At 52.6% G+C, this 24,519-nt stretch overlaps 1 protein-coding gene across 8 annotated transcripts in view; it reads left to right on the forward strand.

Moving 5' to 3' along the window:
• AFDN (afadin, adherens junction formation factor) overlaps window positions 1-21,144 on the forward strand; it is a 133,774-nt gene extending 112,630 nt beyond the window's left edge. For 6 of the 8 annotated variants that reach the window (XM_081250838.1, XM_081250842.1, XM_081250840.1 and 3 more), the window contains 6 exons: window positions 276-461; window positions 2,330-3,250; window positions 11,455-11,589; window positions 14,987-15,263; window positions 18,277-18,361; window positions 19,193-21,144. In XM_081250838.1, the coding sequence (XP_081106964.1) occupies window positions 276-461; window positions 2,330-3,250; window positions 11,455-11,589; window positions 14,987-15,263; window positions 18,277-18,361; window positions 19,193-19,346 (1,758 nt within the window). In that variant the 3' untranslated portion in view covers window positions 19,347-21,144. The remainder of the gene's footprint in view (window positions 1-275; window positions 462-2,329; window positions 3,251-11,454; window positions 11,590-14,986; window positions 15,264-18,276; window positions 18,362-19,192) is intronic. The other 2 variants (XM_081250841.1, XM_081250844.1) reach the window with 1 other exon arrangement.
• The last annotated feature ends 3,375 nt before the right edge of the window (window positions 21,145-24,519 follow it).

The following is a 24,519-nucleotide window of genomic DNA, read 5'->3' on the forward strand; positions in this document are numbered from 1 at the left end:
GGGCCTGAGTTATTTAGGAAAACGTTCTCATGGGTTCTGGTTCCTGAGTGTCTGGGTTTTGAACTTTTAATATAATGGGTAAATGAGCTTTCAGTTAGTAAGTCGGGGCAAAATAAAATGTTTTTTAATTATTCGCAGTACAGGATCGAACACTTAAAATTTTTAACACCGTTTATAAAATACACGGGTCCTGCTAAAAGAAGTCATTGGAAATTAGATCAGCCTGTGGTACAGACTGCGGAAAGCTCAGCTTCCTTCCCTCTTCCCGTCTGCAGGAGCAGACCCCTCCTCCCCGAGCCGAGGCCTACCCGATCCCGACGCAGACCTACACCAGGGAGTACTTCACCTTCCCAGCCTCCAAGTCCCAGGACCGCACGGCTCCTCCTCAGGACCAGTGGCCCCGTTATGAGGAGAAGCCCCACGTGCACACGGACAGCAGCCACTCCAGCACTGCAGTCCAGGTGAGAGGGGAGGGGTCCCGGCACATCCTCCGCCCTCAAGGGGACCAGCTTGCGGGAAAACGGAGGGATTCCCGAGGCACAGTTGACAGTGTCTGCAGAGCAGCACTGCTGCTGTTCCTCTCTTTGTTTCTCTCACGGGTTTTGTGGTCACCTGAGGAAAAGAGGGCGTAGGAGAGAATACTGAGCGTGAAAGGCGGTTCTTTGCTCTCTTACTGAAGGCTTAGCTAGGGTCTGTAGGCGAGGCTCACTGATCCTGGAGTGAGCGGGGTGGCGGGGGGGGCGCGCGGCGGGCGGGAAGCTGGAGGCATCCCCGGCACTCGGCGCACATCGGCGGCTGTTCCAAGCCCCGGGAAAGCTGAGACGGCCGTGGTCCCGCCCGTGAAGCTGAAGCTGGGGTGGGATGCTCACCTAGACCGTAATTACGTGAGCTGGGTTCTGAGCTGAGGGTAAGAGGCCCGAGGAGGGTCACCTCGGCAGGGGCAGCGTGAGCGAGGCTGGGAGGAGCCCCCTCTGACGGCCCTGGGCACGAGTCGCCTGGCTGTTCTGTTCGCCCTGAGGCAGACCCCCTTCCATGCGTGGAGGCACGGGGGTTGGGCAGTGCCAGGGACCTGCCTGCCTACGGCCTGTGAGTGCTGTTTGCCTCCGCCTCACAGCGTGGGTCATAAGCACCGGAGGAGGGCCAGGGAGTTGAAGGGTCACTTACATGGATGTTGAAATGACGAAGAATTTGACAGGAGTTATCGGGGGTGGGGGGGTGAGTGGGCACCAGCAGCAAAGTGAAGTCTTCGAGGAAAGCGCAGGATGACTCCGTTATCACTGGACCGCGAGGGTTAGCAGGCATGTAGTCTGGATGCACGGACTCCAAAGCTTTATACTCGAGAAGTGCCTTCCACACGTAGCAGGCAGTCTGGTCACGCTTTTATGTGAGCTGTAGATCGTGTGCCCAGTAGTCAGAAAGCTGTGCTTCTGCGCACACGGCAAAGCTGCAGAAAATGTGGGAAGTAAGTGTTCCGTTTGTCTAGCAGGCTGCTGGTTTTTCAAGTGATATATTTCATTTTTTTGTTCTTGGTGTGCCTTTTGAGAAAAGGGAAATAGTTTATTTTCCAGGTTTGTGTCTTCCATGTCTACTCATTGACAGGGCTGGAAAGAAACCTGTTGGGCCGGGACATCATAGCCAATCATTTTGTCACATCACGCCACGTTCAGACATGCCTCTTCCTCGCGCAAGACTAGCCTCAGAAGCAGGTGTACTCACCGTCTCGTACACGTGCAGCGGGTGTGTCCCGCAGATCATCCCGCCGCCTTCCTGAGACTCGGGTACAGGCTCATGCCTGCTCGCTGCGCCCGGCGCTCGTGGGCCCGTGGTCAGCTGGCGGGACTCAGAAAGTCGCGGATGGATCACGTGGCTAGGATTTGATAATTAGTCTGAACGCTAATTAGAATGTTACTGCAGAGAAGTAGTTCTTGTCGCTCTTCACGACACAGGACTAAGCACATTCCTCTGCTCAAGGTCAGCCCCGTGTCTGGCACCGCAGTGGAGACGCCGGTGAGGCCCCAGAACAAGGACAGTGCTGGACGTGAAGAGCCCGAGCCTTTGCGCATTTCGCTGTTTGGCCATTGATGCGGAGAGGACGCGCCGCTTTCGCTTTCCCCCCCCCCCCCCCCCCGACAGCTTTCTAACAGATAGAGACGTCCTCTGGGAAAGCGCCGTCGCGGGATTAGCGCTGGGCGCAGGCAGCCTGGGCCCGTCCTGTGCGCTCACCGCACACTTTCCCTCACTCCTTTCTTCCCGAGCTGAACTGTTTATGTACTTTCAGTAACTTCTGACGGTGGCTGAAACACAACGGTTTCCCGTTTTCCTTTTCCAGCGTGTGACCCGGTCCCAGGAGGAGCTCCGGGAGGATGTCGTCGGGTACCACCTGGAGCGGCAGAGGGTGGAGGCGGCGATGGAGCGCAGGTCTGACGGCGGCGACGCGTGGCTCAACCAGGGCTCCTCGCTGGGCTCCAGCACGTCCAGCCAGGAGCACCTGGGCCCCCCCTCCAAGGCGGGCACCCCCGCGTCCACGCTCACCAAGAGTGGCCCTGGGCGCTGGAAGACCCCAGCCGCCTCCCCGCCGGTGCGGACCGACCCGCCCCCCGGGCACTACGCAGCCAGCGACGGGGACGGAGGCCCCGCGGACTCGCCCCTCCCGCCGCCTCCCACCGGCGCCCAGGTGGCCGCAGAGCGGAAGAAGCGGGAGGAGCAGCAGCGCTGGTACGAGAAGGAAAAGGCGCGCCTGGAGGAGGAGCGCGAGCGCCGGCGGCGGGAGCAAGAGCGCAGGCTGGGCCAGCTGCGGGCGCAGGCCCCGCCCCCCGGGCCGCCCTCGCCCGCCGCCCCGCCCGCCCCTGCCCGCGCCCCGGACACCGTCATCCGGGAGCTACAGCCCCAGCAGCAGCCGCGCACCATCGAGCGCCGGGACCTGCAGTACATCACGGTCAGCAGGGAGGAGCTGGCCTCGGGGGACAGCCTGTCCCCCGACCCCTGGAAGCGGGACGCGCGGGAGAAGCTGGAGAAGCAGCAGCAGCTGCACATCGTGGACCTGCTGAGCCGCGAGATCCAGGAGCTGCAGGGCAAGGCCGAGCGCTCGGCCGAGGAGAGTGACCGCCTGCGCAAGCTCATGCTGGAGTGGCAGTTCCAGAAGCGGCTGCAGGAGTCCAAGCAGAAGGACGAGGACGACGAGGAGGAGGAGGACGACGACGTGGACACCGTGCTGCTCATGCAGCGCCTGGAGGCCGAGCGCAGAGCGCGGGTAACGGGCCGGGCAGGCGGGCAGGTGGGCAGGCACGCGGCACGGGCTCCCAGCCTCCGCGGGGCGTGGGCGTGGCCGGAGCTGCTGTCCTGCGGCGCTGGGGCGAGATGCTCTGGGCACGCGCGCTGGAGAGGCGCTGGTTCTGCGCGGTCAGACGGCGCTTGACAGCTATGGGGCGCCCACTGGCTGCGGCCGGCTGGCTGGCACGTGGGTGGAGAAGACGCGTTAATAACCGGTGATCACCGTGATCAGGGGTTGGCAACGTGTCTTTCAACAGCCTCAGAGTAAACGTCTCTCAGGCTCTGTGGGCCGGACCGGCTGTTAACTGCCCCGCTCTGCCGCCATCGCCGGCACACGGAGGCAAGCGTGCTGTGCCCTGAAGCTTCATGCCGGGACGGGCGGCCCCTGGTCTCCATGGTCCGTGCTCCCCAGGGGTAGCAGAGGGGCGGTTCACAGCTGCAGGGTCAGGGCCGATGTCACGGCCCGGATAGATGGAGACCCTGAGTGTTATTAAAGTGCTAAGCAATTCCATTTCAGTGGTAGCTTAAAGGGAGTGAGAACTTAGGATTTTATTCATGGTTCTCCATGTTCTAAAAATAATTTATATTCCTTTTGTGTCAAGTCAAAGAAGAAAATTTTAATTTATATTAGTTTAATGCAGTCGCTTGTTAAAATGCCACATCTGAGGTTCTCTGTTACCCTGTGTATCAGGAGAGTTGTCGACAGAGAAGCATTTACTGGTATTAATTTGCAGCGAGTGCTAGGGACCATTTTACGTTAATGCATTTTAGTGATTTTTTTTTTCCAGATATAATGCAGTATTCTGAGAAAAGACAGCAAAGGGCATGTCCTTTTTGTCTTTTGGATTTTGTTTCTAATTCCACCTCTGATGCCATCTGTACTGGAGACCTAAACCAAGGGTCTCTTGTCCTGTCAGACCCTTGAATCTTTCCAGCACAGAATGAAATTCAATCCTAGACCCTCGGCAGTGAGTGCCTTGAGCTGGCACTGTGATGCCTTTTCACTTTGCTCTGTGAATTATTTTCCTGGAATGTCACCGCACACACTTCTTGTTAGCTACGTGTGCTCAAGCAGACGTATATGTAACTTGGTCCAAAATTCAGCTGGAATCCCTCTAAGGAAACTTAAGTGTCTTAAGTGAAGGTCTAAATGGTAAACATTACATTGTTTTATTAGTACTTTCCAAGTCATCAGTAGTAAACGCCCTCAAAAACAACTGTATTTACCATCAATACTGTTTTATTTGAAAGAGCAACTGTTTGTGAAGAACTGATTACTTTCAGCATAAGGGTCCTTTGAGCTATTTCCACCATCTGGTCAGCGCTCTGGCCCGTCTGTAGGTGGTTAGCGGTGTGCCCGTCATGGCTGCCACCCCTGCTCCACCCGGGTCCTAGAAGACGCACTGCAGGTGGGCTCCCCGAGAGGCTGCTGTGGCCGTGGCCCTGGGGCTCTGTCCGCATAATGCGAGGCAAGAAGGCTCACCTCTGCCGCAGCCTTAGCTCTGAATCTAAAACTGATGTTTGTGGTAAATAAGTGGACGTCATTAATATTTACTGTTGACGGAAAAGTTAGAAACCACGTTGCAGTATTTCTATAATTATTCTTTTCTCTGAAGGCTAAAATTTTATTGAATATCTCTCAGTTTTTCCAAATGATTAAAACACTGAATATTTCAAAGCCCCTTAGTATGAGTTACGATATTTTATGATAGTTTAAAGTATCTGTGTGTTTATCATTACTTATTTTAAGATTAATATCTTAGTCTCCAAATAAGAGAGCTAAGGGAAGTTTTACTCTTTTTAGTTGCTGCGTGTCTTAATAATAAAGCTCAAGGATTTAACACCATGTGGGCATTTTTCTATTTCTGAATACTGGAAATTGGTCTGTAGTTTCCTTACTTTTCTCACTGGGTTGTCCTTCAAACACAGATGGAGCATGAGAACCACAGATACGCTGGTGGCGGATACAGATCTAAACTGAACCTTTTTCACACTTCATCTTTCTTTTTTTTTTCCTTCTCTGTTACCTGCAGCAGACTGCTATGCCAGCAATCTCTGTTCTAGATTTGGTATGTTCTTGTTTCTTTCCCTTGGGTACTTTTTTCCTGTCTTGATTTCCTTTTTTTCCTTTTAGTGGTGGTGGTTTTATGTTTTCAGTAGATCTGGTTCTCAGGGGTGTCCTAGATCAGGATCTGTAGTTCCCTGACTCTAGAAGCATGCTTTTGAATGTGTTTAGATTTAGTTATTCTTTGCTTTTCTCTGTTACTTTTTAAGTGTTACTTACTGTTTGTTTATGGTTTTGACCTTTACTCGGTTTTAGTCATAAAATTCGTACTCTGTATTTTTACATACTCATAAATACATAGGCAAATGAGAAATTTTGCAGTGAGTAATCTATTGTTTTCTTGTTACATTAAAAATACATTTTAAGTATTCATTATTAGAAGCTCAATTCAACTGGTATTGACATTGTTTGCCAATTAAGATGTAACTGTCTAGGGTGTAACTGTCTATTGGTAGAGAGAGAGGAATTTCCAGTAAACATTTATTCTGTGTTTTCTTCAATAACACCACATGATTTGAGTTTAGTTTATCGGGCATACCAGTTCATTGCCAAAAAATACTTGAGGTCACATTCTACTGTAACTGTAATGTGTTTTATGTCCATATTGGGGAAATTGAGATGGTCATTTAGTGCCCCTCATGCTCGAGGGCGGTACCTCTCTCATCTGCCAGACACTCATGCTCTGGTGTATTGATACAGACTTTAAGTCGACATTTATTGTTAGTCAGCTTTTAAATGACGTAAGGCCAGTATCTGACAATACTTTAAAAAAAATCTCTGAATCCAGGTTTGACTCTAATGGCCTTTTCACCAAATAGCAGTCCTCCTTTTTTTGTTTTGTTTTGTTTTGTTCTTTTTTTTCAATTTAAATAGCATGATGGCAGTGTCACTCCAAAGGGAAACCTCTCTTGAAAACATCTGCTCTCCTCGATGACTGAGAGGGCTTTTTTCTGGGCTTTGCGTTTTTCTCTGCATGAGACAGAGATGAGAAGTATCTGCTTCTTTCCCTGCCTCTCTGTGTTAAGGTGTCCGTATGGAAAGGGGTGGGAGACACCAGTCAGTCTCACTTGTCTCTTCAGGTACCAGGTCCTTGTCACATGCGTGCAGGCCAGGCAGCCTGGGGCCTCAGCTTTGAGATGCGCTGACTGCGGGGCCCCAAGAGAATCCTGTGTCGGGGCGGGGCGGGGGCGGGGTGAGGGGGAGCGTGGTGGTGACAGGTGAGTGACAATACCCAAGGGTAAAGGGTGCACTAAGATTTTTATTTCCAAGGCGTAGTTCGGGGGTTTTCTTCCTTTAAAAGATAATTATTTCGAGGGCTGATGGTGACTGTAAGCACCATGTTTCCGAGCATTTCTTAGCCTGATTTCCCAGTAGAGGTTGAGCTCTTGCCTTGTCCCGGGGGCTGTTAGGCACTGGGCCCCCCAGGGACGATGGGGACCAGGTACAGGCGTGTGCCCACTTGTGTAGGGCCCTGCCCGTGCGGTCTGTAAGGCCTTTCCTTAGGCTTTGTCCCGGGATTTTTGTGGTGACGCGTGGGATAAATGGGAGCTTCAGAGAGGTGGCGAGGCTGCCCTGGCGGCTCTGGTCCCCGGGTCCCTGAGTGTCCGTCACCCCGCGTGGGCCCGGGCCCCCCTCCCCTGCGCTCACCTACTGCCTTCCGGACCCAAGCCTCCCGTGCACTTGCGTGTGGGACAGTGAGCTGCCATCCGCTGCACCTGCAGCCTTCCCGCTGCACCCGACTCTCCCAGTCGCCCAGTCTGGGGAGCCTGCGGCTGCCATGGTGCCTCTCCCCTCCCTGCGGAGGGATTCCCAGCTTCCTGGGAACCTGACCACCTGCAGGGTGGCTCGCTCGGGCCGTGCTCCCTTTGCAGACTCTCCTGCACACGGCCGCCGCCGCCCGGCAGGTCGCAGAAGCCCCGCGACCCTGCAGCGGCCCCCTGCCCCTCGAGAAGCGCCCCGGGTCTCCCGGCCCGCAGGACGCCTCCCGGGCCCAGCCGCCGCCCCCGGTGCTGCGGCCGCGCCTGCTGGCCCTGCTGACCTCTGAGGGGCAGCCGGTCCTGCCCCCTGCAGACAGGAGGGGAGCTCAGCCTTCACTGCTCTAGGCGGCTGGGTGACCGCTTCTGCGGCCCTCTCGTCCTCCGTGACAACTGTGATGTGCGCAGACGAGACGGGCAGCGGGCCTGGTACCCGACACCGCGTAGACTGAGAGTCGAGATCCTGACCGGAATATTCTGGGTTCATACCTAGTGTTCTTTGTGCTTCACGGAAATGTCTGCTGCTCATAAAACGGTTCCTGCGAACCATCTTTCAAGGAGACGCTTCCGAGGCCGGCGGTCTCTCAGCCGGCCCGTCGCAGCTTCGTCTGCTGCCAGCTGAGTGGTTCATCTTCCGTCTCGGGTGACCCGAGAGCTCACGGGAAGGATCCCTCCCCCTTGGGTAGAGCAGGGAGGGGGTGTTTTCAGAGACGCTGTGGGCTGCCTTCTTGTTTGGCCTTTACGTAGAAATTGGCCATAGCCCTCCGGAGCGTCTCAGGCACGGAAGCAGTTGAATTAGCAGCTTTGTAGAAACTTCAAGCAAGAATCAGTAGGAACCCTAAGGGAGAGTTGTACCTGCGGAGGGGTCTGTCTCAGAAGGCAGCAGAGCGTTCTCTGCCTGCTCAGGTGGGAGACCCTGCCCAGGACGTTGAGGCTGGAGGGTAGACACAGCCCACCTTCGGGAAGCGTCAGTTTTATTCAAGGAGGAGAAATAAGTTCGTACTCACACCAGCATGTGTGCGTTTGGAAGTAGAACACGAAGTTCCTGTGGTTGTGTCGGGGAGAACAGCTGCTCTAGGCGAGCTTCACATGTCTGCTCTGGGCTGCTGTGAGCCACGCTTCTTACCTGTCTCTGCCGCTGGAGTAGGCCAGCACCTGTGGGTCTTCCCTTAGAATTCTGGACAGAATCATGTTCCTTCAGTTACAAAGAAGGGGACGGCTGCACCGGGGGAAGGGAGCCCCACGGACCGAGGGCCGAGAGCTGGTGTCGTCCAGTGGCCGCCCTTCCGCTGTTTGCTGATGGGAAGGGCCCTCCCTCCAGAGGGAGATTCCTCCCCGAGACGGGGTGCGGCAGGAAGCTGCAGGCAGCTGCGTGTGCTCGGACAGGACGCCCGAGTCCTGTCCTGATAAGTGGCCTATCGGGGAGCCTCTTTATCTGGGGGCCTTAAAGTTTTTTTAGGGTATTTTTTAATGGGTGGGAGCATAAGCAAAAAAGGCAGAGAGAAAGGATGATGTGCGTGACAGACTTGGAGTGGCTCTTCAGAGAAAATGTCAAAAAGTAAAGGATGTTTTGGCCCCGTTTTGTATTCAGATATTTCAACATGAAATTAAAGATACAAGTGACTGTATTTTTGTGGTACAAAAGTATAAAATATAAACACACAGATCTCAGCGTACTATTTTTTTAACTATCTTTTTCGGACTGCCTCGGTATCGCAAGGCCTTGGGTCAGGCTTGCCTGCTGCTCTCAGAATCCCAGCCTAGTTGTTGGTTGGGGTAGCTTCAGTCTGGGCTGTACTGACTCACTCTATAAGAATGATGACTATGTCTCTTCAGGTCTAGTTTCCCCAAGTAGAACTTCCTACGAGACCGTTTTCATAGCATGCGACTTTTCATTCCTTTAATGTGAAACAGCGAGCTTGTCTGCTTTTCATGTAACCTCGCAGTGTTAATGCCCAGTCACTGGCTCTCAGAAGCATTAACTTCCCAACTTAAGTTGAAGTGCCCTTTAACTGTTGTGAGACGTAACCGACACCTCAGTGTACCACCCGGGTCTGTTACGTGTGGAAAAGTAAGAGGTTCTCTTTTCTCTCTCCCTTTTTTTTGAGTAAAGCAGCATATTTTTGAAAAACAAAACAGTCTGTGTTTTGAAAATGAAAATACGTGAAACAGCTTACCAAAGAGTGGAAAGAAACTGCCTTAGTTCTAACAGCACTGGTTCATTTGCTACCTTAAAATAGAAACCAGTGAAACAGCACAAGGGGAAGGCTCCTTGTTTACCACCGTCAGGATTTTAAGAGAAAATGCCTGTTTATAGATTTATAAGATAGAGTTCTATACCTTTAATTATGAGAAGTGAAATTGTTCTGATTTCTTAAAATTATACTATTTAACTTAAAAGAGCTAATTCAGTGTATACTGCTTTTCTTGCTCAGAACTTGCTTTTAATTAGGTCTAAAAAGTACTGATATAACATAATGAAATTAGTTTTTGCTTTATTGGGAAACAGAAACACCTCTGTTGCATTCATGCAATTTTACATTCTTCCATAAATTACTTTTCTGTAGATGTTTAATGTGATCAATTGCTGTTTTATTTTGTTATTTTTATTTGGGTGCTGTTTCCCATAATTTGTGCTGATGACTCTAAAATTCGTGGTAAGTCCTTTCCTCTGCATTTCCACGCAGCAGGGCACTTCTGACTGCTTCCTTGCTGCTTTGCTTCTTAATCATTAGCATCTACTCCTGCTCCAAAACCTCCAAAACCTAATAATTATCCTAGCATCCCTCTGGGCTTATACCTAGAGTATACTAAAGAGGCAGTTAAATTAATTTGTCTCCTTGAGAAGGGAATTTTAATTTTTTTTTCTGAGATGTTTTATTTTTGTTTGCTGACATGAAAAAGCGTGATGACACAAGTTAGTTACTTTCCCACCAGATACAGTTTTTGTTCCACAGAAACCAAGCAAGAGTCAAGTTGTTCGGTTTTTGTTTTTGTTTTTGTTTAGGAAAAAAATACACTCCAACAGTTCAGATCCAGAAGTTAACATTTTTTGGTTTTGCTATGCATAATCTATGGAATAACTAGTGATCATATAGATGCTGAAGTACACCTTGAGTGATTTTATGTCAGGGATTCCTGCAGTGCTTAGAGGTTGAACTAGATGCCCTCAGTGCTATTTTAATTTAAAATTGAGTCACCTCTTGTGCCACGCCCAGGTCTGGAACAGAGAAGAAGTAAATGGCGAATGCGAGCTTTTCCAAGTCGCCGGTTACCTTAGGCTGTAACTACAAAAGTAGCTGTAGCCTACGGACATGGCAAAAAGAGACTCTTACTCTGTTCTCTGCTAGTCAAATGCGCTTTAAATTCACGGCTCCCTAAGGCATTTTCGACCTGTAGTGTACAGAGGAATGTGACCAGGAGGGTACAGGAGCTGAGAGCCGAGTAGAATACATCTTAGGTGTTTGAAGGTGTCCTTAAGTATTTGAATGGTATGAAGGACAGATATTAAATTTGTTTTGTATTGTGTCAGAAAGGCAGAACCTGAAGGACGAAAAATAGACAGCGATGCGGTGATGAATTTTAGAACAGCAGGAAAGCTTTTGGACTAGTAGTTACCAGAAAATGGAGTACACTGTCCTGGGAGGCAGGCTGTAGGCCCCAGACACTGAAGGTGCTCGAGCAGAATGCACAGCTACTTGGCAGACATGTAGCAGGACAGAGTTCCAGTAAGGTTCCTCCCAAAGTTCAGCTTCACATTCTGTGAATCAGACTTTGGGGGATCCCTGAACTAGGAAGGAATTCTTGGCGTCTGGGGTGGGACCCAGAGGGAACGGATGGCAAAGGGCCAGGACGGGCGGGAGGAGAGCTAGAAGCCTTGTCCCTAAGACGAGGCAGGCTGCTGGCCCGCTGGAGCTTCAGCTGCCACGTGAGCCTCACCCCACCCCCATCCAGAGGCTAGTGTTCACCTGCCACGGGCCACAAGAGTGGGGAGTCTTTCTTGACCTTCACGGTGGAGACTGAACCGGGGCGAAGGAAGGAGGGGGTCCGGTGTGTCTCACGGCTCCGCACGCTGGAGTCCGTCTTTGCCTCCAAGTGAGCTGCTTAAGCCGAGGATGTCCTAGGGAAGGAACTGTGCTGGTTCACGTGTGACCGTCCAGGATAAATCCCTCCTCTCTGAGCCGCAGTCGATGGAAGCGTAGTTCTGGAGCGGTGGGGACAGAGTCGTTAGGTGGCGGGCTCTGGTGTCCGCCGTGACCTCCGCCTGGTGTCTGTCCTCGGCCGTGCGTGTGCTTGTGTCGTGTGCGCGTCCTGTGTCTGGCACTGGGATGCTCCGGGCGCAGACTGAAGGGGACCTGTCCTCAGTTGCAGGACGAGGAGCGGCGGCGGCAGCAGCAGCTGGAGGAGATTCGGACGCGGGAGGCTGAGGAGCGGGCCCGGCAGGAGGACGAGCGGCGCCGGCAGGAGGACGAGCGGGCCCGGCGCGAGGCCGAAGAAAAGGTCCTGGTGCTCTGAGGGCGAGGGGTGCGCGGCTGAGGGGCCCGGGACGCGCAAGGCCACCGCCGCGGATACTGGAGCCCGTCGGCCAGCCCGGCCCCGTCCCTGTCCTCTGAGCTGTCATCCCCTTCTCGTCCGGGCTGTCCCCCTCCCCCTTCTCCTCCAGGCTGTCCCCCTCCCCCTTCTCCTCCTGGCTGTCCCCCTCCCCCTCCTCCTTCAGGCTGTCCCCCCTCCCCCTTCTCCAGGCTGTCCCCCCTCCCCCTTCTCCTCCTCCAGGTTGTCCCCCTCCCCCTTCTTCTCCAGGCTGTCCCCCTCCCCCTTCTCCTCCTGGCTGTCCCCCTCCCCCTCCTCCTCCTGGCTGTCCCCCTCCCCCTTCTCCTCCTCCAGGCTGTCCCCCTCCCCCTTCTTCTCCTCCAGGCTGTCCCCCTCCCCCTTCTCCTCCAGGCTGTCCCCCCTCCCCCTTCTCCTCCTGGCTGTCCCCCTCCCCCTTCTCCTCCAGGCTGTCCCCCTCCCCCTTCTCCTCCTGGCTGTCCCCCTCCCCCTCCTCCTTCAGGCTGTCCCCCCTCCCCCTTCTCCAGGCTGTCCCCCTCCCCCTTCTCCTCCTCCAGGTTGTCCCCCTCCCCCTTCTTCTCCAGGCTGTCCCCCTCCCCCTTCTCCTCCTGGCTGTCCCCCTCCCCCTCCTCCTCCTGGCTGTCCCCCTCCCCCTTCTCCTCCTGGCTGTCCCCCCTCCCCCTTCTCCAGGCTGTCCCCCTCCCCCTTCTCCTCCTGGCTGTCCCCCTCCCCCTTCTCCAGGCTCTCCCCCCACCCCCCCTCTTCTGAGTCTTGTCGCTCAAGCTTGTGGACTGTGGGGCCTCTGTGTGCTCGGGACTCTGGTCTTTGCTGGACGGGGTCCAGCTTGTCACTGTGAAGGTGACAAGTGTCCAGTTGCTCACAGGGAGGTCGGGCCGTGGGAAGGACAGGAAACTAGGCAGTCACTCTGTTAACCTTAAGGGTTTCAAATCGGTTATTTCATGACTGACTTCTGGTCAGTGGTGAAGAGAGCAAATGGCTTATAGAAAACACAGTACAAGGAAGTGTGATTTAGTGCGTAACCTGGTAGACCCCCTGAGCTACTGCTTTGTTCCCGTACGTGCGTCTCCAGATCCAGGTCACCCTCTCCCTTGCTTTGAACGTGACAGCGCACTCGGGCTCCCCTGAGAAGTGGGCGCTTGGCGACGCTGCCCTCCCCGCCCTGCCGTCTGCGGGCACGTCGCCGCGGCTCTGGGCTCGCTTCCGGGTCTCTCCGGGGCCGGCCGGTCCCTGGACGAGGTGTGGGAGAAGCTGGCCTTCCGTTACTCCCCTTCCGTGGGGGCGGGAGCCCTGAGGTCACGGCTCCTGGTGGGAAAAGTGCAGCGAGCACCCTCACGGCGCACCCTGCAGGAGGAAGCTTGGGGGCTCTCGTAGCGATGGGGTCTGGGGGGGCGCGACAGGCAGAGAGTAAGGCAGTGGGAATGACGGACGACTTGATTAAATGCGAGCCAGGTGGGTGACGTGGGCACACCTGCCCTGGGACGAGCCACGTCTGCCGTCTGGTGGCCTTTCCCGCTCCCGTCATCGAGTTGTCAGCTCTGCCTGCAGAGCTTGCGCGCTGTTCCCAGAGCCGGGGCTTCCGTGGTGCGGCTCCCTCGAGCTTGTCAAAGTCCGTCATGCGTCTACGGAGATGGGGTTTCCGCACTTTGAGCCACTGGACCCGGGTTTCACAGTGTCTGTCGTGCTGCTGTCCCGGGGCTGCTCGCAGGGGTGCGCTTTCCCGGCCGGGCCCCCCTCAGCCGTCCCACCTCCGCCTCAGCCCTCGGCCACCTGGGAGCAGTGCAGGCCCTGTTCTCCACGTTGGGAAACTCCTGGGTTATTTGACTTTTTTCCAGTGTGCGTTCTCACAGTTCGCGATTATGTCAGACGCACCTGTGTGTGGGTAACCGCTTCTATACTTGAGCGCTCAGTGTAAAAAGAAGCCGAATAGCCTACTTTTTATATAGAATGTCCAAAATTGATGGGTTTGCTCTGTCCTAGGAAAACGTGCCGTTCACTTTTTGGGTAGAATGAAGTCTTCTTGGTTCACGTGACTGTATACCTGCTCTTAGTGTAACTGAAAGAACACGTTTTGGTTTCCCTAAAATGTTACCAAGTGAGCTTTGTTCACAAAATACTAAGATTCCTCACAACTCCACTTAAACTCTGCAGAGGTCATTCCAGATTTAATTCCCCACTCCAAGAGAACGCTCATTTTGTGTAGAAAATAAGGTATAAAAATGTTTTTCCTTCAGGGTGTCTCAACATAGTGTAAGAAGATAAAGTGAGAAATGGGGCCCAGGGCCAGGATTGAGGCAGGCATTTGTTCTTAGCGTTTTCTCCCTCAGAAGGTGAAGCTTTGCCCACTGTGTACTCGTGTGTGTGTGGGGGGGGGGGAGTAGGGAGAAGACACAGTGTGCAAAGTGAAATGGGGACTAAAAACTCTAATCCTAATGCCAGCAAGGCCCCTAAAATTAGTCATCTTCCATTGAATGAATTTAAAGTCCACTGTACTTCCATTCTGTACATTGCACATTGTACCTTGAACATTCCTCAAGTTAAGGCAGATTATTCTGTTTGATCTTTCATCTCCTTTCTTCTTCACTTTTTTCTTGTGTTCTGAAACTTTTGTCAATCTTTAACAAAATTGTGCTTGTGCTGTTACTTTTTTCAATGTTAAATTAACACTGTCAACTGTAGTTTGTGCAGATATATGTCAGAAAAAATGTACAGTCTGTGTCAAAATATATTTGAATATCTTGTTGCCTGGCTCTCTCACTTTTCTGCCTGGCAGGGAGTTTATTAAGATTTGAAATACCAAGTTAGAACCGTGGAAAGTGTATTGGTTCCTTGTGACCTTGGAAAGATGAGTCATGTTTTTTCCAGTTCGGGGTTTCCTAGTCGCTTCCCTCTGAATACCTAGAAGTCAGCCAGGTGACGTAATCACGCCTTCTTGTCAAGGAAGGACCGCTCTTCTGAGTTGACCGGGGTTCGGTGGAAAAGCACGCAGGGCTGCACTTCTGGAAGTGCCAGCTGTAGAGAGGCCGTTGCAGCCTAGTTTGGGTGTGCCTTTGTCTTTAAACTCAGGAGTAACCGGCGAGTTACTGTCCTACCGGCAACAGAAGGAGAGAGAGAGAAGCGGCTGGGGATGGGACAGCCACGTGGTGCCTGGGGCTGGGGCCCTGACAGCTCCTTCATTCCTCCCTCCCCCCGGTGCCACGCGGTCTGGCGTCGGAGACTCGAATCCCAAGGGCAGATGGTGTCCGGGTCCATCCGCCGTGGTGCTGGGGGACCCGGGGCAGGCCCGGCCCCTCCTGCCCACTGACTCTTGCGCTTGTGTCCCCCGCCACAGAGGCGACAGGAGGAGGGGTATTACAGCCGCCTGGAGGCCGAGCGCCGCCGACAGCACGACGAGGCCGAGCGCCAGCTGCTGGAGCCCGAGGAGCTGGGCCTGGGCCGCCCTCCGCTCCCGCGGGGCTACGAGCCCCCGGCTCCCGCGCCCCCGCCGCCGCCCCAGCGCACCGCCTCCTACCTGCAGGCGCAGGTGCTCTCCCCCGACGCCCTGTACACCGCCAAGCTCGTGGCTTACGCCGAGGAGGAGGAGGACGACGAGGACGGCGGCCCGGCAGGTCAGGATGCGCCCCCAGCGCCAGGCCCTCCCCGCGCCGCGGCGCCCGGCCTGCGATGGCGTCTTCCTCTCCAGCCCACCCCCCGCCCCCGCCAACAAGCCGCTGCCGTCTGTCCGGCCGGCCGGCCCCTCGGCTCCGCTGGGCTCGCGCCGCCCGCCGTGGAGCGGGGCTCTCTCTGGATCGCCGGGCTGGGCCTGGTGACCTGCTCCACCCGCAGCCCGAAGGCCGGCGCTCCTGCTCTGGGCAGGCCCTCTCGGGGCGCCAGCAGTGATCTCCGCACTGGAAACCGCCCCGCTTCCTCAGTCAGCCGGCAGCGGCAGCCCTCCTCCGTCCCCCTAGTTGCTTGAAGTGCTGTTGGTCCCGGCCTTTGTCCCCTACCTCAGACGAGTGGGTGCCGCTCGAGCATCTCGGTGTCCACAGTTAAACTTCTTCCTGTTGCTAGTGCCGTCGGCCCCTGCGTACTTCTAGCTGTTTAACACACACAGAACTTCCGTGTTGCCGGCTAAGCTGCCCTGTCGGGGTGGGTGTGAGGCGACCCCCGCCCGAGCCGGCCCGTCCCTCCCGGTCCCTCCCACGCTCACACGTCCCGGCCCTGCTGGCCGGGCCCCGGGGGCGTGCGGCTGCCTCTGGCCGTGACCCTCCGTGGACCGCAGAGCACACCCACGGGTGCTGCAGGCCCGTGTTCCTTAATCAGCTTTGGAGACAGCGCTGAAAGTTAGATTGAAAGTACAGCTGTGCGTTATCGAGATTCAGACTTCAGCCTGATCTGGCCACTTTAAACAACATTGGGAGGCTGGCAGTAAACGTTCTCAAATTGAGTCTTCTCGGTCCTACAGAGTCCGTGCATCGGGCTCCTGGCAGTTCTAAAAGAACTGAATAATCACTCAAGTAACCGTGACTCTTAGGTAAATGAGTTTGACTAGGCTCTTTCTTGCCACCTGAGTCAGAGCTCTGATTAACTTGGAGAGTTTAGTAGATAATCCTTAGGTCGAGTCACTTAGAAGCCAACGTTAAATCTTTTTGTAAAATTTCTGTTGCAAGTATCTAGCATGCGGTGCCTTGAAAGAGCTGTGTGATAATAGCAAGTTTTGAAGCAAGATGCCATCCGTCTCCTTGCATCAGATTACAGGCTGAACCTTAGGTATCTTGTGAGTGTCGTGACAGATAAACAGGAGGCTTGGTGAGGGATATTGTAGTGCGGTGCCACTTCTGACCATCTGGGCTTTCGGTCACATCGCTAACCCTTCCTCTATTTCACACCAAAAGTACCGCATGGGAGCAGGTGACGCCCTGCGTCTGGTCGCTCCTCTTCTTGAAGATTCCTCGTAAAGTGCAGAGCTGTCTGCGTTCTGGCCTCGCGTCGCCATCTCTCCCACTGTCTCACCCCGTTCAGCTCCTGCCTCTGCCATGAGCCTCTGTGGCCTGGACTCGGTTCTTCCCCTGATGCTGTGAGGAATAGGATTACGATACGGATTGGAATGGATGATGTCAAATTTTAGCATAGCAACGTGTTAAGAAATGTTCTTTACTAAAGCTCTTTGAAAATGATTTGAAGAATGTGTAGTGTTACTTCATATATAGTCAGCTGAAACTATTTGATATTCTGATTAAAAATTCTGAAATTTTTTAAGAATTGATTTTTACCAGTGGGAAGAAGCAAGTATTCTTAAATCAAAGCTCAAAAGATAAAACAGCGTTTTTAAAGCAAAATGAAGGAAAAATGTAGAATTAAAATTGAAAGCTTTCCACTCTGAAAATAATTTATCTGAAGGCCCAGAACAGATACTTGAAGTTAGAGATGTGTTTCTCTTTAATCTTCTGAGTCTTTGCGGAGGATGACCTCCCGGGCCGTGATCCGGTGGCCCGCGCTAACTCATGAGGGAAGGTGCAGTGCGTGGAGGGGCCCGTCAGGAGTGACTGAGCTCCATCTTGGACGCGTCAGACATGGCTGTGCGTCAGACGCTCCTTTTATAAAGGGAGGAAAGAAACACAAACATTCATTTTTGTGCAACCTGTCTGAACAGGATAATTTTAGTGTTGAAATATTGTGATAGTTTTGTGGCCTGTTTAATCCAGTGCACAGCACTGTCAGTGTTTGCTGAGTACTTTGAGCGTTTATTCCTCCACCCTAGGTTATAAGCAAAAGATTTTTCAAAGTGTGAAATTTTCTCGCTGATGTTAACAATTAACAGAAATACGTTAGTACTGATTTACTCATACATCCTTAGCGGCATTATTACCTTACATTCGGATGCATCCAAAGCTTTTTACGTGCATCATCTCTTTTGATCTTCAACAGCCCTTTGCAGTAGATGAGCGTGTGGTGCTGGTACCAGGCCGGCCCAGCCCATGTCACTTGCCCACAGTTACCAGCCGGGCCATAGGCCAGGTGTCTTGACAGTCACACCGTGCTGCTTCAGGTCTCCTTTTTATTTTGTCAGTGATTTTGTATATGCAGCGTTAGTATCAAACGTTAGGGGGTTTTAGTACCTCATTTTTTTCAAAAGTTTTAAGAATTATAGCCATTTATTTTGTGGGGGAACAATTCAGTAGCTGTCCTGAAAAGAGGAGCATTACTTCTAAATCTTTGGGTTACATTTGCTCTCTATGATTTTGTAAGAAAATTCTTAGTGTCAGGAGTGTCTGAAAAATTTTGCTATCTCCCCACTTAAGTCAGTCTTCTGTGGATTTTTATTGTGAATTCATGATAATTACACATTTTGTGTGATTTGAACTTTTCGGCTGTTACCCCCAAGACTTATGCTGGTTTTCTCTCTAATAATAAAAGGCAGCAGGCCAGGTCCTTAGCACCTTGTGAGGGTCCTGATTGGGTTGCTCAGGCCACTGAGGGATGTGAATTTCCAATTGATGGACGTTTTACTGATTTGAAGAGCCTTTGGCTGCTTCTTTATTCAGGACTTAAAGACGTCATGAGCACTGCATCTTCATCATGAGTGAAGTTTTGGAAATAATGCAGGTACTTTAACTTTGACTTTTCCTTTTGTGGAAAAAGGACCAAACTCTTACGTGGGATCTGCTGGAACGCTGATCGGGGCCCGTGACGTTTATCGCGATCCGAGAGAGAAACAGTCTAAAAGGTATTTGCTAAAACTTTTGCTAAAACTGAAGTTGTGCTGGACGAGTGTCTCGTTGTGTCCTTAAGGACTTTTTTCTTGCACCACCGTTTATGAGGCTGGACTGAAATTTCAGACTTCGTTGTCAGCTCAGGTGTTTCTCATTGTACAGAATTGCGTGAGCACAGAGGCTTTGTTTTATCTTGTGTTGCTAACATAGTTCTGCTTCAGACGGCGCGTAGATACCAGGCTTTCTGGTCAGAACTTTAGAAGCAGCTGGACACACTGCTATTTGCTTCCACCAAAGAAGGTCGCAAAGTCCAGGGCAAAAAGCTCAGGTGTCCTGATGGACCACGAAAGGCCACCCCCTCAGCCTTCAGCGAACATCCTCAACTAGGTTTTAGTCAGAACGGCTGATGCCCAAACAGTTCTTAAGTCATTGACGTTGAACTAATCCAGAAAATCTTTAGCATCTTACTATAACTTTTTGTTAAGTTAGTATATTGATACATGCCTCTCGGCTACATGTAGGATTCGTTAAAATGCTGGATTTCAAAACGATAGCTCCTTAGTTAAACTTAACTCCTGAGCGTTATCTGCTGGCTAAAACTGAAGTTGCTAGCTTTTTGAGAGTTGGGTACGACTGGAGAAAGTTAACATTTTAGTAAGGAGAACATTTTGCCCTTTCTCTACATGGGTTTAAATACAGCCCACAGGCAGGAGTATGACAAAATTTAACAAAGAATGAGTCTTTGTTCTAAATTTTACTTAATTGCCCATTATGTAAACTTAGCTACTCGTTGACCGGTTATTTCTATTTTGAACAGTAACCCTTTGCATTTCCTTCCAATGCAGCCAAGACGCGGATGTACCTGGGGGTCCTGGAGCCCCTGAAAACCTGACGTTCAGAGAGCGCCAGCGCCTTTTCTCCCAAGGCCACGACGTCTCCAATAAAGTGAAAGCCTCTCGCAAATTAACGGAGCTGGAGAACGAGCTGAACACGAAGTGAGGAAGGCCCCTGTGTCCAGCCCCGGCCTCTCACTGTGCTTCCGGGCTGCGCCTGCCCGGAGGATGGGGCGGGCCACCTTCCCAAGCCACTGGTGATTCCTGTTTCTAGAAGCGTTGACGTTTGGAAGCGTTCCAGCGCTAAGAAATTCCATTTTATTTTACCAAGAGAGTGTCATTTCTACAATTCAGACCCTGTCTGCTTTCTTCATTACCTGACGCCCACGAAGATAACTTTTTCTGTTCGTGTCTCTTTTAGAGTCGGGGCCTGAAAGGGGGCAGAATGAAGGACAGTAGAGGATAATGAGATGCTGCTTCTCCCCTGTCTTCCCCCAGGGAGCACAAGGAAGTCCTATTTCTGTTCTTTTCCTGAAACCTTATGTTCGCTTATCAGACAGAGTAGGTTGAACTCCCCAGACTGTCGTCCGCACCGTGTAGCAGCACCTGCAGAGTCTGTTTTGCGGGAGAGTCAGGTTTCGCCTTCCAGGAGGGACCACGCGGAGACGCGCTTGTGTGCTGAGGAGTCCACAGCTGGCGTCCTGTCCCTGCAGCCTGGAAGCAGCCCAGACCCAAGCATTCTCTAAGTAAGATGCTCCATTCTGCTCCCTACAGGGACAGCCCTCCGGGTCAGCTCTAGTATTTGATTAAAACAAGTTTCTCCAAGAAGAAAATTTTGAGGATTTAAGCTTAGGAAATTTTATTTTTATAAATATCAGATGATTATTATTAGACCAGTAAGTCACTGGTGATTTTGAAGATGGCAGTTATGTTAGAAAGTTAACTGTTTCAAATATTCCAAGGGAACCTGTCAAAGAGGACATCTTTACGGAACAGTGTTGACATGAATAGGAACAAAAATACCTAAGAAGAATGAGAGCTCAGTAGGTGACACTTGAGCACGACTCAGAAATTCGGAATTTGAAACAGAACTGGGTTTACATCGATCTGCTGTCAGGGAGAGGAGGGGGTTCGAGTGCATATGGCATCTGTAATTGAAATACTGGAAGAAAAGTGCGTACGGCAGTCCGGGCTATTTTTGTACTCTCTAATAGAGTCATTTAATCGTCATGTATTGAATTGTTGGTTGTCACTGTCACTTCTGCAGCTGTGAACACGTGGCTGCTGTTGGGGAAGCGGACCGCACTTTGTTTTATATTACGGGATGTTCAAACAGTAAACTACTCCGTGATTAAGAGCAGATTTTCTATGTGACAAGCCCTGCTGTGGGTCTAGATGATTTTTCTGTACCATGTTGTTCTCTTACCAGTAGGTGTGTTAGGAGAATACGCACACTTTCATGAGAGCTATATGGCAAGTCATTAAAATGCGAGTGTAAATAGTTTCTGTGTCTGTCAGGGTTCGCACTTGGAAGTGTGCTTTTCCCATTTCCCTTGTCCAGTGAGAGAGTAACGTCCTAAGTGCTGATGAAGGGTCTGCATGCTTGCCCCTCCCCCTCCCACACGTCCTGAGAACACTGGCGGCCTTACGGGGACTAAATCCACACCTTCTTTAAAGAAAAAGATGCAGGTGAACTATTACTCTGTTAATATATAGACAAACAACAAATACACCTAAGTCCATGCAAGTACATGTAAATATTTACACGCAGGGATATTGGTATGTGTGGTTGTAAACCCGTACACGTGGATTTGGCCTTCCTTGGACGATTAGGTCAAATGTGAATATGTGTAAAAGTGCTTTTCATAACTGTGCATTACTATGGAGAAGACATCAGAACTGCTGTAGTTTTCCATTTCTACTGTATTTCGTTGGCAACCTATTTTTAATAAACTTTGTATGTATTTAAGTGTACTTGCTATGATTTTGACAGTGCTGAAAAGAGTGCCTTTCTGCTATCAGCCCCCCTCCCCTGTCCCCCGCTCCCGTCCACTCATCCGTCCACCGGGCATCAGTCCCGTGTCAGCCGGGAGGACGTTCTCCATCCCAATCGTACAGACGGACGGACGGACGGAGGGTCCAGCGCTCAGCCTGCGGGCGTCCAGGACTCGCCTTGCGCTTCGGCTGCTCTGTCCTGCCGGGCACCGAGGCTGCTGCTCGGTGACGCCGTCCCACCATTGCCCGTGTGTGTGAACAGGATGCCTGTGCCACGTGCTTGAGGGCAAGGGCCCGCCCACCGGGGGCTCGTGGTCGCCTGTGTGTCCACTCCACCTTCACCGTGGCCTCTGAGCAGGGCTGTCGGGTTTCAGGAAAGACTTCCCGAAGGAAGGGGCATCTCGATGGTAGAAACTCAGGAGACCTTCTCGTAGCACCGGCTGTTAACGTGTTGGGACTGTAAGTGTTCACTTGTAGTATATTTTAAGGCCCAAAAAGGTACTTGCAGTCGGGAGGATGAAAACTTAAAAGACACGGTGTTAATACTGATTCCGTTTCATCCCAGGGCCACAGTTCTGTTGCTTTTAGTGGCAGTGGTGACTCTGCCCCCCAGGGGTCTTGTCCGCTGGGTCAGAGAGCCCTGGACAGCTTTCCAGTGTGGCCGTGGGACAGTGGTTTCCTCTCTGCTTTGCCTGTGGAAAGCTGATTTCAAGGATTTAGTTATACACTTAGGGTAACATTAGGCCCTGGCAAAACTGAGGTGGAATGGCTTGCAGAAGGGAAATAGGTACAAAAAGTGACCAGTTCTCATGCCTGTATTCATCCAGTTTATTCAAAGAAGTCATGTAACCCCAGAGATACATATTCGACTTGAAATTGGGACATAAAAGCCAATTTCTTGCACAATTTATTCAACAAATATGCCTTACGAGTGCTTATCTGTGAGTCACTGGTCATCCAGGTATCCCAAAGCAGATCTTGGGCGACAGAAATACATAGTTCGTTTACATAAACATAGTAACTATGAATTTGCATAAAGAAGATGTCCAGGGCACTTAGGAGGTTTACTAGAAGGACCCAGTTGAAATCACGGAGATGGTAGACTGAGAAAAGAGCCCTCCCTCTGGGAGACAAGACAGTTACAGGCAGAAGGGGACACCGAGGCAAGGCTGCTGCCCTCAGAGCAACGGGCCAGGGCGCCCGAGCCCAGGCAGAGCGGTGCAAGGGGACCAGTGGGCACGGGGTGGACACGCAGCTTCCTGCTGGCTCTGAGCAGGTGAGGGAGGAAGCCAGCGCCCTCCTGAGGGCGGCTCTGGCCGCCGTGGGGAGAAAGGGCAGGCGGCGTCCGTGGGGTGACGGGGACCACGCACGTCTGGGGCTTGCCCACAGCGGGTTTCCAGCTTGAATGACCCAAGTGGACAATGGGCTGCTGATGGAGATGGGAAAGAGGAGGGGCCGGCGGCGGGGGCACAGCTGAGGTCCAGGGGGAGGTCGGCAGAGTTTATGGAGGTGCCACCGGGGAGCCTGGGCAGGGTGTCTGCAGGGCCACAGCAGTATCTTCACGTGTCTTCGGTGGGTTAAGCGTCATTTTTTACTGCTCTTATAAAGCTTGTATTTTATTCTTTATGGAGAAGACAGGTGCAAATGGCCTAAATCTAAACTGGTGACAATGGTTCCAACTTCAAACTGCGATTTTTAAAACATAGTATGAAACATGAAGTAATCTAACAACAAAGAAAGGAGAGACCTGAAAAACACTAGGTTAATTGTGCAGCCTGGAAAAAGTCCTGTCTCCCCCCCGTTTTTCTTCCATGGGGATGGGCCTAAACACGAGGATGGCCTGAGTTGAGCAGGAGGTGTGACACGCTCCACGCGGCCTCCACGCGGCGTGTCCAGAACAGGGAGTGAGGCGTAACCGGGGATCGGGGCCTCCTTGTTGGTTGTCCTGGTTTCTGTTCTTTACCTGTCGTTACTCGAGTACTTGAAGATTACTGACAGTCATGGAAACTGTCCCAAAGCCTCCCAGTCTTGGGACATAGGGTTTGACGTATTTCAGTGAACCCGTCTCTCCTGGTAGTTTGTGGTGTTTCCTGCTCATTCTCTCCAGTTGTTTATTTGATCTTTAATACAATTAAAGTGACGGCACAGAAGAAACCGGGTGCCGCTTGATTTTCCCCCGGAGAGTCCATTCAGGTCTCCTCTCAGAAAGGGTCCCCATCTCCTGTGGCAACCAAAGACACTAGTGGAGTCCAGTCAACCCCAGGAACTCAGGAGGAAGAGTGGCCTGTGGATGGGGGTCCCACCCTCGGGTGACCAGGACGGAGCCTCTGTCTCGCGGGCACTTTCCTGGGTGGCACCTGGCAGGGACGGCGCCGACGGAGTCTGGCCCCAGTAGCAGAGAGACGCCCCTTGGCGGGGCTGGCGGTGGGGAGCGGACCCCTCGGGCCGGTGATACCAAGTAGCGGCGCCAGGCAGCGGTGGAAGCATTGTGCTCCGGAGCCGCTGCAGCACGGGGGTGACCGTGCAGCCGGGGCTCAGATCCAGATGCAGCGGGGACGGGGGGCTCGGGCGATGGAGTGTCGCTGCACAGACAGCAGGAGCTGGATCGGACTTACCCCCCCGCCCCATCGAGGAGAGTGTCCAACTGTCCGTGGAGGCAGGAGACACACCGAAGTCTCTGTGCTTGGTCCACGCTGCTCACGACCACTGCCTGCCATCTGTCACGTGCCAGGCCGTCACTGCCTGGTCATCGCCTTGCCGACACCGTGAGCTGTGCACCCACGGGGACCGAGGCGCCTCCCCATCAGCGCCGGCTGCAGCACAAAGACGCGAGTGTGGGGCGAGGGAGCGGTGAGGACCCGGCCCCGGGGCGCTGGGTGGGAGACGGGACCCGGGTCTGCACTGAGGCTGGCACCTCAGCTCTGCGAGCCTGTCCCGTGCCCTAAGATAAAGGAGGGTGCAGTGAAACACGGTGCTAACCACTTAGGAAACTTCCAATTTTCTAGTAGCCACTTAGAAAATGGGTGAAATAACTTATTTTGCCCAATATATCCAAGAAGTGTAAATGGATTCATGAGCTATGCCACGTCCTCCTCATGCAGTCCTGGCGATCCGGCGTGTGTTTTGCGCTCAGCACGTCTCGGTGTGGACCGGCCGCGCTGAGCGCCTGCGGGTCACCAGGCTCCAAGGGCCGGTGCTGATGGAAGCAGGTGGACGTGCTCGAGCAGCCCAGTGACCAGGTCACGTGCTAAGATACAGATGGGCGTTCCTAAGTGCTGGCCACTGGTGTTGACTGTTTATTAGTAACTTCATGTCAAAGGGTTTTTTCTGTTTATCTGAATCCA

The sequence above is a fragment of the Mesoplodon bidens genome (assembly GCF_964165515.1).
Source record: "Mesoplodon bidens genome assembly, chromosome: 12".
Classification (NCBI taxonomy): domain Eukaryota; kingdom Metazoa; phylum Chordata; class Mammalia; order Artiodactyla; family Ziphiidae; genus Mesoplodon; species Mesoplodon bidens.